The 19,379-nt window shown below is 33.5% G+C and overlaps 1 protein-coding gene across 1 annotated transcript in view; it reads right to left on the reverse strand.

Annotated features, from left to right (window-relative positions):
* The window catches only part of LOC150107787 (E3 ubiquitin-protein ligase RNF10), a 280,258-nt gene that overhangs the window by 106,759 nt on the left and 154,120 nt on the right, over nt 1–19,379 (reverse strand). Inside the window, exon 10 of the mRNA XM_090392188.1 lies at nt 12,131–12,203. Coding sequence (XP_090248314.1) covers nt 12,131–12,203 — 73 coding nt within the window. The remainder of the gene's footprint in view (nt 1–12,130; nt 12,204–19,379) is intronic.

A 19,379-nucleotide genomic window follows, 5' to 3' on the forward strand; every position in this document is an offset into this window, starting at 1 on the left:
ATTTTGCAAGAGTAATTATTATATTAATATCTTCGAGTATTCAAATATGTACAGTTAAAACTATTATTACATTTACTATTAAATACAAAATATTGAGAATCGCATTGTGACATATGACTTGGTACATGGCACGATACACCTTGCCATAGGGGCATTGAATTCTTTCAAAGCAGAGTATATAAAAATATACAGAAGAAGACCCCAGTCGTATGACACAGATTCTAGACCACTGTCAAGCAAATTATTGCCTTTTTACCCCCCCCCCCCACCTGTAGATGAATGTAATGGTTCAATAAGGTTTTTAAAGCAGTCATATATATATATATATATTAGCAGCCTGCTTAGACCTTGATTCTTGGAATTATATTAGAGAATTAAGTACACAGCGTGCATTATGATCTCAAAACTTAAACAAACACAAGCTAATCAGAAAGTTCAACTTACTCAAGTCAAGACAAGAAAGGTCTGCTCTAAATAATTGTCATAACAGACTTAAAAATTTAGTGATTAACAAATCGTCATACGTCCTAAGTGCCGATGAAGAGAAAATTCTCGAAAAAGGTCTAAATTTTGTATTGGCACCAAAATGCATTCCTAAAGAACTACTTTTAACTAAGATGGCGAAAGCAGCTTCGCTACTTCCTACCGCAGATGCGAGTTTACTTCGCATAGAAGCAATTCTTGCAAATAACAATGCAAAACCTCCTTCTGATAATATATCCCCTGGTGAGAGACTTGCAATTAAGAATCTAAGAATTAACAAGGACATCGTCATTTTAAAAGCTGATAAGGGGAATGCAACTGTAGTTCTAGATAAAACAGACTACCGAGAAAAAAATCTTAACATTGTTAGAGTCAGATAGTTATTCGGAAATTGAGAGGGATCCAACAAGAGAAATACACAATAGAACCAATAATCTCCTACAAAAGACCACAGAAATTCCACGAAATACACGGCTTTCCATCCGTTCTTTACACCCACTCATTCCAAGGTTATATGGTCTCCCTAAGGTACACAAAGAAAACTATCCACTGAGACCTATAGTACACAGCATTGATTCACCCACATACAGGTTATCCAAATATCTGGTGTCATCGTTAAATGCTTATGCAGGAAAATCTTCTTCTTATATTAAAAACTCAACAGAGTTTGTCTCTAAAATCAAGGACTTAAAACTCAAATCTTCTGACATCTTGGTGAGCTTTGACGTGGTAGCACTCTTTACCAACATTCCGACACAGGAAGTTCTCCATATTTTAAAGAACAAGATTTTAAATAAAATGTTCTCTCTGCTATCTCACTGTGTAAACCCTGGCTATTTTGAATTCGAGGGTAAACTTTATAAACAGGTCAAAGGATTAGCTATGGGAAGCCCCCTCTCTCCTATATTAGCCAACATTTTTTTCGAGAATTTTGAACAAAAGGCAATCTCCTCTTTTAGTTTAAAACCAAGAATTTGGCTTAGATATATGGACGATATATTCCTCGTATGGAAGCATAGTATTGAGAATCTTCACAGTTTTCTCAACCACTTAAACAACCTCCATCAGAATATCAAATTGACCATGGAAATTGAAGAAAATAGTTCCCTCTGTTTCCTAGATGTTAAACTCACCAAGATGCCTGAATCAATAAAAGTCTCTATATTTAGAAAGCCAACACACATGGACAGATATTTGCATGCATCCTCACATCACCATCCAGCGCAAAAGTTAGGTATTATTTCAACTCTTGCGAATCGTGCAAGATCTGTACTGTCAGATGAAGAACTAAAAAAAGAACTACAACATCTGAAATGGACCTTTAAAAGCAATGGCTACTCTTTAAAAAGTATCAACAAACAATTATCTCACTGTCAACGTAGCGACACAGGACGACTCCAAAAGTTATATCTCCTTGCCATATATCAGCACACTATCCAAAAAACTGAGTAGAATCTTAAAGAAATTTAACATACAAACGTGCTTCTCAACTCTTCCAAAAATAAGATCAAGTTTCAGCAACTACAAACAATCTCACAACCTTCTACAATTCCCAGGTGTATACAAATTCACATGTGAGTGTGGGAAACCTTACTATAGTCAAACGGAGAAATCTATAAGAGAACCAGAGCTACTGCCCTATCAGGCCATGTCCTGTTTTCAATAAACACGAACAACAAAAGCCCAACATGAAGTAAATTGGACAACAACTTCAAACTTGCATATTTACCACGATGAGGTAGAACGCCGCATTGTCGAGTCAAAAGAAATCACCCTGGACCGTCTTCATATGAACAACAATCTCAGCTATAATTTGCCTGACTCTTTCAGCTCTACCATTAGATACTGGAGATCGCGTGGTTCCACACACGCACAAGCGTACAACAACAGAACTTTAACACAGACTATAGCTGAAGTTCATAATAACTGTAATTTACAGTCGAATATTATAGCTTTATCATTGTATAGCTTTAGAGTGTCGCAATGTTTTTTTCAATGTCTTTTAATAGCTTTCTATGTTCTTAACGCCTGATGAAGTCAATCCCGATGAAACATGTTGCGTTTTCAAATAAATCTCAATTTGTTATACTTCTCGGTTTTTTAGTCAGTTTATATTAAAATAAATAAATAAATATATATATATATATATATATGTGTGTGTGTGTGTGTGTGTGTGTGTGTGTGTGTGTGTGTGTGTGTGTAAATGATGTAAATAAAGCATTCATGTCAGATATGAAATGAAAAATTTTAAATAATTTTTGGAAGCAAAATGGTTTGTTGATAGTATTTTGGCTGTAGCCATTTTTTGGCAAGATATTGCTAATAACTTTTAATTAATGTTTAAGTGCTTGTTAAAAGTTATTTGCAATATACCTTCCAGAAAAATAGCTTCAAAACACTATCAACAAAATTCTTTACAAGACTCCACTTAAAAACAAAAATAAACTAGATTAAAATAAAACTGTAGCCATTCTATACATTAAAGGTATATCAGATAAAATAAACATAATACTACAAAAATACAACCTTAATACTACCTTTAAACTTCCTGCAAAATTAAAAAACTTATTCAACTCATCCAAGGTTCCACTTCCCCCAATGGCCCAACCTAGAGTATACTGTATTCATTGCCTGTAATATTTACAGGACACACAATTCCTATCAGAAAATAAAGAAACATAAATGGCATATTAAATTTAATAACTATTGTAAATCTGGGCTTTCTGATCATGCCCTGAATACGCTACATGGAATTGACAAAAGCTTCACCTGTTGTTTACATCACACCAAAATGTGGTATGAGTGTAAATTTAAGGAGGCCTGTGAAATTCTTATCAACCACCTTATCTTAACAATAATGGTGGTCTAAAAATCCCAAGAATAAGGATGGCATATATTCTTCTATCCACTTAACGTTTTGGTCTAAGAGTTAATTATAATTAGGACTGTAAGCAATCCAGGATCATAACTCTAATATAACACTCATTAAATTATGAATTAGGCCACCACTTTGCTGTACTAAAACTTTCTATATGAATTTCTTCTCTGATGATATTATAAATAGAGTATAGCTTTGATGTAGTTTTATTTCACGAGGTCAGGCCCAGTAGAATAACGACTGATCAAATCATTGTCACTTTGGTTTACTGTGAAATGTAATAATGTAGCTTGTCTTTGTGTATATATCATCATCATCATCAAATTCCTGCCATGTACCCTCAAGGGGTGTACAGGATATGATAGTACTACATGAAAAAAATTACATCATTATTAATTTCCAATCTACAATTTTCCTCCAAATCAGTCTGTTACTTGTCAAGACTCCAACATTATCAGATCTTATATTTCTATCGTCTAAAGCACTTTGTACCGTATCAATCCACCTATATCTTGGTCTTCCTCTGGGTCGTTTGCTGCCAACCTGGCAGAGAACACTTCTTTTGCTAATCTTTCCTCGCCCATTCTGTTTAAGTGACCATACCACCTGAGATTAGCTCTGCTAACACATTCCTGGATGCTGACAATGTCAAGTTCTTTCCTAATATCCTCGTTTTTAATATGATATTGCCATTGATGCCATCTGTTCATGCCTATAATCTTTCTCAGGACTCTCATATCTGTGGTCTCTAGTCTTTGGTCAAGTGTTTTACTTCTGACCTAGCTCTCAGATCCATAAGTTAAAACTGGTTTGAACACTGTCTTGTATACAGCTAATTTAGTGTTCCGACTAATTTCTCTGTTATTCCATATGAATTTATTCAATTGACTTCCTACCATACCAGCTTTGCTGATTCTGTTGTCTATTTCTATATTTAATTTACCATCTTCAGTAAAAATCGTGCTTAAATAGCTGAAATGTTTTACTTGTTCCACAGGTTCTCCATTCACAACACAGTTGACATTTTCAATGATTCTGCCTATTTTCATTGTCTTTGTCTTTTTATTGCTGACCTTCATACCATATCTATTAAAACAGCTATTCAATTTAGTCAGAGAATCTTGCAGACTTGTAGCAGATTTATTTAGAAGTATAACATCGTCTGCATAAAGCAAAGAGCTGACATTAACATCTCCAATTTTGATATCATGTTTAATACCACTTTCCTTCATAATGTGATCCATATAGATAATGAATAATAGAGGGGATAATGTACATCCTTGTCTCACACCAGATTTAACATTAAACCATCTTCCTATACTTCCTTCAATTATAACTGCTGACTTACAACTCAAATAAAGACTAAGTATTGCTTGATATAATGCCCAATTGACCCCATATAACTGCAGCGTATTGAATAGCTTCTCTCTTGGCACCTTGTCATATGCCTTTTCCAAATCGACAAAACTTAAATACAGATCTTTGTTATATTCCCATGCTTTTTCAACTATTTGTCGTAAAGTGAAGATCTGATCCTGACAGCCTCTATTTGGCCTGAATCCAGCTTGTTCTTCACCAAGCTTTTCTTCCACAATTCTTCTCAACCGTTTCTGAAGTATACTTGCATAGATCTTGCCAGGAACACTCAGCAGGGAAATACCTCTGTAATTCTCACATTCAGTTTTATTTCCCTTTTTATATATGGGTACTATGAGAGCTTTACTCCAATCATCGGGAATTCGTCCCTCTGTCCAGGCTTTCTGAACTATGCAGTGCAGCCACTGTAAGACTTTTATACCACCATACTTCAGCATTTCTGGTCGAATATCATCTACTCCTGCTGCCTTTCCACATTTCAAGCCTTTGATGGCTTTTTCTACTTCAAGTATGGATATGTATTCCTGCCTGCATGCCTGGTCAGTGTTTTTTACCACTGTGCTGTCATCACTGCTTGTTTCATTTAGCAGTTTTTCAAAGTAATTACTCCATACTTCAAGGATATCTTTTTCTCCAGTTTTCATGTCACCTTTATCATCTCTAATTCCTTTTACAGCACTCTTTCCACCATTCTTAAGCTTCTTCAACAACCTCCAGAATATTTTGCCACCTTCTTGATATTTATTTTCTATATTCTTGCCAAAGTCCTCCCATGACTTTTGTTTAGCTAGTTTTATACAGTGTTTAGTATTCTTGCATTTGTCTCTATATTCTCTAAGAGCACAAACTGACTTATTTGACAGGAACTTTTGATATGCTTTCTTCTTTTCCTTCACTGCCTGTTTAACTTCCTGTGTCCACCAGGGAGTTCTGATTTTTTTATCCTTACAGACAACCTCACCACATGCCTCTCTGGCAGAATCAATCAATGTTTTCTTCAGAGTTTGCCACTGAATCCCCAAGGTTTGATTCCTGTTCTGAAACTCTTTCATTTTTTCTTCAATAATCTTTGTGTATTTTAGTCTACAGTTCACATCTGAGAGCTGCTCAACTTTTATTCGCTTTAAAACTTTCTTACATGTTATTCTTTTCAATATTAAATTCAATTTTATCCTGCTCAAGACTAAATAGTGATCACTTCCAATTTCAAATCCTCTGTACACTCTGGTGTCCTGCACCAGGGAGAAAACATCACTATCAACAATAACATAGTCAATGAGACTTTTCTTATTCCTAGCTTCTTCTCTCCATGTGAATTTGTGCACATTTTTATGTTGGAACATGGTGTTAGTAATAACCAGTCCATGTCCTGAGCAGAAATCCAACAGATATTTGCTATTATTATTAGCTTTGCTCTTTTCTCCAAATTTTCCCAAAATATTTTTGTATGTCTCACAATCATTTCCTACTCTGCTATTTAGATCCTCAACAAGGACCAACTTTTCATTTTTCATTGTGTCTGTTGCTTTTTCTAAAGCCTCAAAAAACTCCTCCACTTCTACCTTAGTAGAACCTTCTGTGGGACCATAGGCACAAATAAGTCTCATTGTCCAGTTCCCCATTCTCATATTTGCCCACATTACTCTACTTGAGACTGACTGCCATTCAAGAAGATTAGCCTCGTATTTTGTGTTGAATACTATGGCTACTCCTTCTTTTCCTTGATTGTCATTGCCTGAATATAACATTTTTTATTTATTGCTCAGAAAGATCTCACCAGTTTTGGTCTTTTTTGTTTCAGTCACCCCTATTATGTCGATCTGGTACTTATCTAATTCCTCAGCTAGCTCCATTTCTTTGCCATTCAGGCTTCTTACATTGATAGTACCGATCTTTAACTCTGGTGATGTTGAGTTGGGGTTTGTTTTCAGATTTGTTCCAGTAGCTGACTTTTCGCTGTTCGCCCTGGTAAAAACAATGGGGGCCTTGTTTAACCGGGCGACGCCCCAGCCGGCATGAAATTCTGTCATGTTGTACCATCAATTTTTTTATTTTGGTCTAACCAATAAGAATACACTTTGGTCGGCTAAATCCCAAATTGGCAGCCCATCCTCGTTCGTTCAGTATCCAAGTAGATACCCAACAGGGTGCACCACGAGAAGGTGAGGATTGGACATTAGGTCAGAAGCTCTGGTCGGTTCTCCACATTCCGTTAAAGGCTATGTGGAGGTCTCCTCACAGTTATACAGCTTTGACCCTTAAGCACCCCTTGTGTGTGTATATATATATATATATATATATATATGAATACTATTATTAACTCGGGGTTGGGATATGTTCATTTTTAATATAAACTGACTATAAACCCGAGAATTATAACAAATCGAGATTTATTTGCAAACGCAAACATATTAAAAATGAATATATATATATATATATATATATATATATATATTCATTTTTAACATAAACTGACTATAAACCTGAGAATTATAACAAATTGAGATTTATTTGAAAACGCAACATGTTTCGTCGAGATTGACTTTATCAGGTGTTAAGAACATAGAAAGATATTAAAAGACACTGAAACAAACATTGAGACACTCTAAAGCTATACAATTAAATTATAAAGTCATGATATTCGACTGTAAATTACAGTTATTATGAACTTGTGCTATAGTCCGTGTTAAAGTTCTATTGTTGTACACTTGTGCGTCTGTGGAACCACGCGATCTCCAGTATCTGATAATAGACTGAAAGAGTCAGGCAGATATTATCAGATACTGGAGATCGCGTGGTTCCACACACGCACAAGTGTACAACAATAGAACTTTAACACGGACTATAGCACAAGTTCATAATAACTGTAATTTACAGTCGAATATCATAACTTTATAATTGTATAGCTTTAGAGTGTCTCAATGTTTATTTCAGTGTCTTTTAATATCTTTCTATGTTCTTAACGCCTGATGAAGTCAATCTCGATGAAACATGTTGCGTTTTCAAATAAATCTCAATTTGTTATAATTCTCGGGTTTTTAGTCAGTTTATATTAAAAATGAACATATCCCAACCCCGAGTTAATAGTAGTAGTTATATATATATATATATATATATATATATATATATATATATTGTATTTTTGTTTTTTAAAAGCATCTCTTCTCCACAATCAAAATCTTATTAGTTACACCACCAGTAGTAATCTACTGTACCAGTGACGTACAAGAATCCTTTAAATTATTTGTTACTTATTTTTGTGTTATGAAATCTATTTTTCACTTTATTCACCATCTTAAAATATGCCATTCATATAGATTTGCATGTAATTCATTACCTTTTGGTAATTTAATGTACTACTCTTAAGTATACTTACTACTTACGAGGGTGGTCTGAAAGGTTCTTGGCCTCGACCATAGATTGCAATACTATAATCAAGATTTTTTTTTTTTCTAAGTTGGTACATCTGTCATAAGCATCCTTATGAAATTGCAAGTCATTCTATCAAGTAGTTTGTCTGAAGCAAAAGTGTTGTCTGTATCCCTTGAAAAGGATAAAATTGAGCACCATACAGTTATAAAATTCTTTGTAAAAGAAGGTTTAATATGAAAAGAAATTCATTCGAAGTTCATAAAAGTTTATGGGCCTTTTTCTCCTTCGTTTTTTACAATTAAGAAATGGGCTGCCGAGTTTAAACGTGGCCATATCAGCCTTGAAGATGATCCACATGAAGGACTTCCAAAAAGCATAACACCACCAGAAATCATTGATCAAGTGTACGATATGGTATTGGATGACAGGTAAGTCAAAGTGCCGTGAAATTGCTGAGACTATAGGCATTTCAAAAGAACATGTAGGATATCTTTTGCATGAAGAATTGCAAATGAAAAAGCTTTGCACAGATGGGTGTTGTGCTTGCTCACAGCAGATCAAAAACGCACTCGCATGAAAATCTCTGAACAGTGCTTAGAGCATTTTAGGAAGAATAAAACTGATTTTGTTCATCGATTTATTACTATGGATGAGACTTGGATTCACCATTACACTCCAGAATCTGAACAGCAGTCAAAGCAGTGGACAGAAGCTGGTTGTTCAGTGCCAAAGAAGACAAAGTCGGTTCCATCAGCAGGCAAGGTCATGGCATCTGTGTTTTGGGATGCTGAAGGCAGTTTGTTTATTAATTATCTTGAAAAGGGTAAAACAATAACCGGAGAATATTATTCCAATCTTTTAACCAGACTAGACGAAAAACTTCGTGAGAAAAGACCCAGTTTGCAGAAGAAAAAAATCAACTTTCATATGTCACTATAAAAGAAGACAAAGTCGGTTCCATCAGCAGGCAAGGTCATGGCATCTGTGTTTTGGAATGCTGTTGTTTATTAATTATCTTGAAAAGGGTAAAACAATAACCGGGGAATATTATTCCAATCTTTAAACCAGACTAGACGAAAAACTTCGTGAGAAAAGACCCAGTTTGCAGAAGAAAAAAATCAACTTTCATATGTTACTATAAAAGAAGACAAAGTCGGTTCCATCAGCAGGCAAGGTCATGGCATCTGTGTTTTGGGATGCTGTTGTTTATTTATTATCTTGAAAAGGGTAAAACAATAACCGGGGAATATTATTCCAATCTTTTAACCAGACTAGACGAAAAACTTCGTGAGAAAAGACCCAGTTTGCAGAAGAAAAAAATCAACTTTCATTAGGACAATGCACCTGCCCACAAAGGTGTTTTAGCAATGGGAAAATTAAGGGATCTGCACTATGAATTGTTGGAACATCCACACTATTCCCCAGATTTGGTTCCATCTGACTTCTATCTCTTCCCAAAACTAAAACTCTTCCTTGCTGATCAGCATTTTTCTTCGAATCAAGAGTGATTTCTACAGGGACAGGATAATGGCGCTGGAACATCGCTAAAATAAATGTATTAGTATTAAGGGAGATTATGTTGAAAAATAAAAATAACTTTGAAATTATAAATTCGTTTTTTCATTGTTAGGCCAAGAACTTTTCAGACCACCCTCATATATCGAATCTTAAAATTTCATAAATCTCAACTGAGAGTCACTTTTATCTCTACAAAAAGAGAGAGGGAGAAAGAGAGAGAGACTAATAGTCATCTTTGAATTCTTCACACCCCTAATTTTTGCAAATTTCGGTGTTTAAAAAATTTTTTTTTTTCTCTTTTAATGATTGATTGCTGACCATTTTACAATTCATTCAATCCTAGCAGTTGCGAAGCAAGTGTTTCAACCAGTCTACTCCAGTGTTTTATTAAACTTTAATCTTAAGATCTGATCTGTTGCAGCAATTTAGAGTGTAAAAATTCTGTTTTCTAAACTCTAAATACAGAGACTGTCTTCCGTGATGTGGGTGGAGCCCTCTTGTCCACAACTCCAAGTGGCTCCCCTTTTACAATTCTGCTGATCAAGCTGGAAGAAATCCTATTCTTTTGTGAACAGTCCCTCAACTGTTCATAATTGAAATTTGCTTCCCTTTTGCAATTCTGCTGATCAAGGTGAAAAAAATGCTATTTGCTGTTAGTAATGACCTGCAGTCTACTTATCTAAAATACTAGCTAATCCTTACCATTCACCTAACAACAATCGACCACTTTCTAACTAGGTCTCACCACAAACTTATATTTGTAATCAAGTCTCTTTTCTATTACACTTCTTCCCTAGATGCTGTGTTTCACATCCTTCAGCTCTACAGTTTCCAAATGGAATCATTGTGATATCTACTCTTTCACATAGTTTGATTACTGCATCTCTCCTAATCAAAACAGGGTCAGACCAAATAACTGAACTAATTCGGGCTGAAGTGAAGGTAACACAGTCCAAGCAAAAACACTAGTATAATGCAACTAGCTCATATTAAAAACTCAAGCAACTTTCCAGTTAAACTATGCAGTTATTTCACTAATTATCCAGAGGATGTACCTATAGCTGATCAATAAGCAGATACTGTTGACCAGACTGACTAAAGGAGGGCTGGCATTATGGACTGCCTATTCAACTGTTCATAAACCATGGCACAATTTTGAAAATTTGCTAAGTATTTCAGGTTACCAATTTCTCTTGCATATATTACTATAAAAGCCTGAAAATTAGTAAATCCTAGCATTTACAATAGTGAGGTGGTAGAAGTCTGAAAAAGGCTTGTAAATGCTTCCATTTCAGTAAATGCCAGCATTTACCAACACCAACTAGTAAAAGTCCGAGTGGCTACGATCTAGAATCAGTTTGTTTTTGTGCTAATATATTTTATGTTTGTTTTTTTTAATTTCCTTCATGAAAATGAGTGACGTCGTACGAAAAAGTTTTATGATCTTTTGAGTGAATCAGTGAATAATAATAATACGGAGGATAACTTTTATTTACCAAGTGAGAGATACAATTCTCTGTTGAATGAAGTGCAAGAAGCTAAAAGTGTTAAAGTAAAACAAACAGTTCACTATAGGCAGTTGAAACGCTATGATATTCTCAACATAGGAGGTGAAGAGAAACTTATAGTGCCACTATCTGCAGGGAAAAAAAAAAAAAAAAAAAAAAAATCTTATACTATATTATTTTTGATGAGCCCCATTTTGTTTACATCATAATAATTTACCTTTGTCAATTTAAATTTCAAAACATAATGTCCAGAATAACATTAAACATAACTGCTTTATTATTTTACTACATTTAATTAATGTATTATAAGAAAATTTTCATGAAATAAAAGTAACTTATTAATCACAATTTCCTTCAACATTATCAAGTCATAATTAAACTTACAGCAAGGTTGACTGTTGTGACATTTGGAGTTAGGTTATTTATGTTTAATATTATTCAGGACATTTTGAAATTTAAATCGACTAAGGTAAATTATTATAATGTAAACAAAACGGGCTTTTACCAATTGGTCTTGGTAAATGCTGGCATTTACCAAGACCAATTGGTAAAAGCCTGAAATGGAAGCATTTACAAGTTATTTGGACTTTTACCACCTCACTATGGTAAATGCTAGGATTTACCACTTTCTGGGTTTTTACAGTAACACATACACCAACAAACTCAAATTTTCAACAAGAAAATCAGGACATGACTCCATCAGTTTAGTTCCTATATGCATTTCTACAAGCAAAAGTCCTAATTACACAGTAGGTGCTTACTATAAAGAATCCCATGAGGAGGGACCAGAGATAGCTTTTTATAGCAGAAGGTTCACTAAAATGAATTTAGAAGAGAAAAAGAATGATCTTCCCTCTCAAACATTCTCAAGAAACAAAGGAAATGGCAGGAAAGAGAACAAAAAGAAATGGAGGGAAAATGGACACCAAAATGATTTGCTATATGATCAATAAAGTAGAAAATAAAAGCTAATTTGCTATAAGTTCTTACTTACCTTCAGGTGATGTGTTTTCTGCACAGGAACAAACAGCCAAACTATCATTAGGTGAACTTAAAATATTGGATTCCTAAAAAATAAATAAATATTACTTAACCAAAAATAACTACGTTTAATATCAATTATTGTTAAGCTTTCACTGATACTGTAATATAAGCACATTAGGTACTGCCTGTAATTAGCTAAAGAAACTAAGGCTATAAAATCACAATTATGCCAGTTCTAAATTACAGAATCATACATGTACCATGGTAAAAATTAATTTAATGTACAGATATTTTGTGTGAGCAGAGAACAAGCAGGGAATTTGAAGGAAAAAAAAAAAAACAGAGCAAGTGCTACACTAGTGATACATGCAACTATTATTATCTAAGACCTCCAGGGAGTCAGAGGATTCTATATCATCCAAAAAGAGGCAAAATCATCCAAACTAGCTATCATACCTTTCCTTAAATTCATTCACATTAGATGCACTCACTACCCCTACCCCCTGAGAGGAAAAACCTAGCTCTAGTGTAGTAGTAGTAGTAGTAGTAGTAGCACTGTGCACTAGGTGTATGTAACATGGTGCACAGTGCTACTACTACTACATTGGATGAAGAGTTAGAGGTGCATGAAAATGAGGTCGAAGAGCTGTTGCATAACTTGGATAAGAATTTGTCTATATGGATAGATTAAATATCATATTGTTTGTTAAAGGAATGTTCAGCCGTACTGGCTCGGCCTTTCACGTGTTTGTATAACTTGAGTCTCAGCTCAGGAATGTATGATAATTCCATTGCACAAGGGTAGTGCAAAAACTGATGTGTCTAACTACTGACCTATTAGTATCTCTGGAGTGGTAGAGAAGATTTTAGAGAAAATAAATTGGCCATGCAAGCTAAAGGCAGCATAACGAAAAAATTCTTTTGGACTGCCTTTAGCTTGCATGGCCAATTTCTTTTTATACTCCGATTTTGCTTTCTGCACAATACTCGTTACTCTTCTAGCCTGAGCTTTATATATTTTATAACTCCTCTCACTCTTATTCTCACGATATGCTTTCCAAATCATCTTCTACTTGTGGATCTCTTGCTTAATAAGGTTGCACACCACCCATTTCACTCCCAACCTATTTATACTTTGAACACTAGTGATACATTCAGATACTACCTCATTTAAGCATTTTTTTCAAAGATTCTGATGCATAGCTGACATTTTTCCCATTCAATAACCGATACCTTGGGACCAAACATAGTATTCTCGGAATTTGATCATAATTTCTAGCTTTGTAGTTTAGTATGTAACCTGTTGTAATCGGAGTATAAACACAATTAGATACTTCCCAAGAAAGCACAGCATGATCACTGTCACTAACTGGTGGTAAAATAGCCATATTCTTCACAGAGACCCCTTCTGATGCTATGAGCAAATCCAACACTTTTTGACCTCAAGTTCATTTTGCTTGAGAAAGTTGTCTTGCAACAACTCAATAAATTCCTCTTCTTTCTTATGAGGTTTCTCTTCTACCCAATCAATGTTTGGAAAATTAAAGTAACCCATAATCACTCATTTGGTAGCCATAAGGCTAAATTGGCAATGCATTTTTTTGTCTCCTGCAACTGAGTTTCCAGGTTGTAGCAATACCCACCATATATTTCATTCTGTTAATCTCCAGCTCACACCAGATAGACTCAAACTCACTGCTACATGGGTCTTTGTCACCATCATTGTTTTTTTGTATTTCTATCCTAACTGGACTTAAGTCATCTGATATCATTAGTAGCACTCCTCTCCTATTTCTTCTTTCATTCCTAAAAATAGTATATCCATTACACTCTATCCCACTTACTATATCTGATTCTGATAGCCAGGTTTCACTAATGCCAACAATCTTAGGCCACATCGTATTCAATAAAGCAACAAACGCAACCCCTTTGTTTCTAATGCTCCTGGCATTTGTGTATAGACATAATGAACTATGACCTAGCCTATTCTTATAATTAAATATGCAATCTATTTGGTCTTGTTCTAGAACTTTCTCTTTTCCATCCCCAGACATACTCAAAGGTCCCAAACAACAAAGCATATTTTTCCACCTCTTCGCCACATACATAACCTTGTTTGAAGACATTCATATCTTTATCATATTTGCATACCATAGCTGAACTTTTACACACATTTTTCTCATTCCTCCCTTGATGATCTAGTTTCCCTGACTCTCTGCATACCAAGAAGTAATTTTTCCAGGCTCCAGATTCTAAATGAATTTAAGTGCAGGCCATCCCTCTTATACAAATATTTGCTGCCATCAAACTCACTCCACTTATCTAAAAACTCACATCCATTTCTTCAACACAGCCTGAGTGTGAAATCATTTGCTATCATTGCCTACTTTAATTCGGTACTGTCATATCTAGGTAGCAATCCTACAATTTTTACTCTCTCACATTTCTTTCTCACTTCTTCCAACAGACCTTTCATATCTTCTCTCATAATTATATTTGTCACTACTTAAATTATCAGCGCTTACCAGAACTACCACCTCTTTTACTTTTCTTTTTGTATTTTTCAATTACATTTGTCATATTTTTAATTTTTGACCTTGGAAAACTAGTTGCATGTTTATTGATTAAAACTACTGAGCTGAAAATAAAATGAAATAATTTGAATTTAAAACTTAAAAATACAAATTTATTTAATTTTATTTGAGCCTAATAGATTTTAATCAATGAACATGTGACTGTATGTATAAGAGGGATTCTAATTTAGAATCCCTCTTATACATAATTTAGAAATAGTTTGTAATTTAACAAACTATTTCTTTGATCCTCAACCTGTCAGGACCAAAGAAATGGTTTGTTATAATGGATAATTTGCTTAAGTGAATTTCAAATAATTCCAAACACTGAAGCTTGTGTGGGGTGGGGGACCCTTGGATGGACCTTTTGGTAGTTTCAGTGAGTGAATAGATAATTTGCTCTTGCAATGTTTGTTAATCAACTGTATCAGTATCTTAAATATGTATATAATAATAAATAAGATGAAGACAAATTTTTTCACTCAAATTCCAACATTCTGATGGCTGATATTGTAGCATTAATTTCATTATGTATGATAACCTTCTGAAACATGATTTTCACCTGCAGAAATCAGGTGAAAATTGTCCTTTCATCATGAACTATTAAAGTGCAGTGTAATGTGCCATTTAGGAATACCAAATGTTACTTCTTGCCATAAACATAGATATTCACTACTCTGACATACAGCACAAAAAAAAAAAAAAATTATAGATTCATTACTGAGTTCATGGTATAGTATAGGACAGTCAGATACTTACTAAAGAGAAGCTGTAGGGACAACACAACTAGTTTCTTATAGTAGAAACTTATAGTAGGTTGTCATAGTCCATATGATTTAGTATGGCACTGATGTTATACTTGTTGGTAGAGATCAGGGGTATTCAACCCATCGATCGAGGAGCAATTTTTGGTCGATCTCTTGTGTATTCCTCCTTACTTACATTTTTAATTAAAACTGAAAACATAATATTTTATTTATCATTATTTTGTATTATTTTTAATTCGCTTTAAGTGTATTGCTATTGTTTATTTATTTTTCGTTAAAACTGTCAAATCAGTAATTTTCTTATCAGTCCGGGTAAATGAATTAATTTGGATCAGTGGAAGTCAAACAGCGAGTCAAGTGAATACGATTATAAGCAAAGTGTAAAAACTAAATTGTAGCTTAAATATTAAATATTCCAAAGCACATTACATTGATTTTTTACTTAGGTCAAGTCCCATGTGAATATTGTAAAAAAATAAACTGTTTGTCTCGGTATAGTTTGTATTAGATGTTTTTGTAAAGAACTCTTTTGAAGCTAACTGTATATACTGCTTTAATAAGAATATGTTAGAGTGTTAAAAACAAAGGCAATGTTTTTGTCCCCGAAGCTGTACATGGCGGCATTAGAAAGATTGTTATTGAAACTTGTATGAGAAAGGCTTGCAGGCTCTAAGTGTAAACATCTCTGAAGTCAGTCAGAAAGAGTTCAAACAACTTCCCGATGGCTGGCAACTTACAATCAAAAGAAAGCAGAGGAGAACAAAAGGCGTGCCGAACTTGAAACTTAAGATGAACGACTCATACCGATTCTTTGGGGGGTTGCCAAACTTCATGCGAGGTCTCAGAGGAGGCCTAATAAAAATAATATCAAATGTGTAAAGATAACTTAACACAGATTTAGGTAACCTCTTTACGAGTAAGCTTAGAGATTAATAAGTAAAAATTTGTAAACTGAGAGTAGGTAACCTATGTGTGTTAAAGAAAGTATTTAATGTTGATGAAAGAAGGTTCTAATTTTTGCTAAAGTTTTATAGATGGATAGAGAAAGCAATCTCCCTAACGTTAAAATTGTGTATATTTCATAGTAATGTAAATAATTGTCATTTGACTTTCTTGTTAAAAGAGTGCTGCCTGTTTGTTTATTTACAACTGCACTGCTTCTAAAATAAATCGACTTGTTGAGCGGGAATCTAAGTGAGTTGGCCAAAGCGTGAAATTAAGAAAAAGAATAGACCACAACTGTTTGTGAAAGTTTTAAAATCTACCAGCCATATATTTGAGTTCTTTTTGCTAATCAAAGATATTAGTGGTGCAGTCTCATTTTAAATAAATTTTCTAATATCTTAGGCATAAGACTCGTAATGCAAAAGGTAGATAAACATAGCACGTAATAAGATAAACAAGAGAGATTCTGAAAGAGAGAAAGCGCGCACAGCAAATTAGAATAACGGAGAATAAAGTATAGAGTAAAAGACATCACAAGTAATTAATAGAAATTACAAGTATACAAAGTTGAATAATAATAAAAGTTTACAATGTCGCAGTAACAACTGGATAGCAAATGTAGACGTATAACAAAAGCACATTGTATGTGTTTCGTTTAATTTGAGGATAATCATGAGTGTATCAAAGAAATTGAAGATGTATCATTTTCACAAGGCATGGGAAATGGATTTTTTCTTTACAATGGTATATGGAAAGTGTTGTTGTTTGATTTGCAATTCATCTGTAGCAATTCCAAAAAAAAAGGTAATATTGAGACATTTTTGATCACTACATGCAAAATATGATGAAGATTTTCCCCAAAATTCCAAAATACGTAAATCAAAAATTATAAATTAAAAGGCAGGACTCTCTGGACAACAAAATATAATTTTGAAAGTAATAAATAAACCAATATCAGTCACTATTGCATCTTTGAAAGTGTGTCATTTATTAGCAAAAGCAAAAAAGCCTTTTACTGATAGAGAGTTAATAAAAGAATCGTTTCTTGTGGCAGCAGAATCTTTATTTTCAGATTTTAAAAATAAAAATGAAATCATTTCGAATATTAAAGATTTACAACTTTCCAGAACAACGGTTATGAGAAAAGTTGAAATTTTAAGTGGCGTGTGTTGCGTTTTCATTACAATTTGATGAATCAAACGACTTCATTGATATTGCTCAGTTAATGGTATTTATTAGCATGGTATTTCAAGATTATTCAAGTAAAGAAGAACTTTTGAAAATTATACCATTATTGGGAAGGACTAGGGGAGAAGACATTTTTTCGGCATTTGATGAATTTGTGAAACAACACAAACTTCCGCTTTTTAAACTTGTGTCTATTACTACTGATGGTGCTCCCGCAATGATAGGTGTAAAAAATCAGGCTTCATTTCATTATGTAAAAATGATGACAAATATCCAGATTTTTTAATGTACCACTGTATTATTCACCAACAAGTACTGTGTAGTAAAAGATTAAACACAAAAGATGTTTTGAATATTATTTAAAATTGTAAATTATGTTCGAGGAAAAGCCCTGCAATGGCGGTTATTTACATTACAGGCAGATGATGATAGGGAACTTCTGTTGTACAATAATGTTTGCTGGCTCAGCAGAAGTCCATTTTTAGAAAGATTTCTTGTATTAATTAACGATATAAAAATTTTTCTTGATGAAAAAGGAGATATTTATCTACAATTGAGTGATAAAAGATGGTTGTTACACTCATCATTTTTAGTATTTCTGTACAAAATTAAGCAATTTAAATTTAGAGTTAAAAGGTAGAGATAAAAATTTAATTGACATGTTAAGTTCAATAAAAACTTTCCAACAATACTTACTTTTATTAAAAAAAAATATAACTGACCGCAAATTTAGACATCTCCCACATTTATTAACATTTTTTGAACAAAATCAAGAAATGCATTGCTATGATTTAAAAGAATTTATTCGTGAAATAGAATTAGTTGAGGAAGAAATAAATTCAAGATTTAAAGATTTTAATAAAACTGAAATGATTGTATCTTTTATCAATAATCCATTTCAAGAAAACTTGAACATCGGAGAAATTTCAAATAAAATTAGTGGGCTGTTTGATATAAACCAAGCTGAAGTAGAACTTGAGATAATAAACATTCAGAATAGTTTACATTTAAATCAATAAACAATGAAGTCATTTGGAAGTATGCACATGAAAAATTTCCAATATTAACTGATATTGCGCAAAAAATTCTGTCATGTTTCGGATCAACATACTTGTCAGAATCCGCTTTTTTAAATATAAACGTCATAAAAAATCGATTAAGAAACCAAATTACAAATGATCATTTGGATGATTGTCTGCGATTGGCCACTTCTTCATATCGACTTGACTATGAAAATATTGCGAGGTCCAAACAAAGCCAAATTTCACATTAACTTTTTTTCTTTTCTTTTAATCAACCAGCATTTCCTGTAACTTGTGAGTTTGTAATCAATCTGTTGTTTTGTCTAACTTTGGTTTTCCAAAATAGAGAGATAAATATTTTATTCCAATATATATATATATATATATATATATATATATATTTTTTTTTTTTTTTTGTTGTATTAAAATAATTAAAAGTGATAAATAAATTTTTAAATACACAAATAAAGTTTTTAGTTGTGTATTTTTTTTAGTTGTTTATTTGTGCGTAATCAGATATCAGGTTGGGGGAACGTGATCTATATAAGAGAGTAGATCACCGAATAACTTTTTATAGAAAAGTAGCTCGCATAGTAAAAAAGGTTGAACACCACTGGTATAGATGAATATAGATAACCTGTTTGTGTGGGGAACTACAAAAACAGCTTTATAATGGATAGTTTGTTATAATAAATTCTGTTTGACATAGCATTCAGTCAGGATTTTTGCTATACTGGAAGTCAACTGTAATTTGTTACAGCATG

The sequence above is a fragment of the Typopeltis vanoorti genome, chromosome 4, assembly GCF_054136105.1.
Source record: "Typopeltis vanoorti isolate ZY-2024b chromosome 4, IOZ_Tvanoo_1.0, whole genome shotgun sequence".
Lineage (NCBI taxonomy): Eukaryota > Metazoa > Arthropoda > Arachnida > Uropygi > Thelyphonidae > Typopeltis > Typopeltis vanoorti.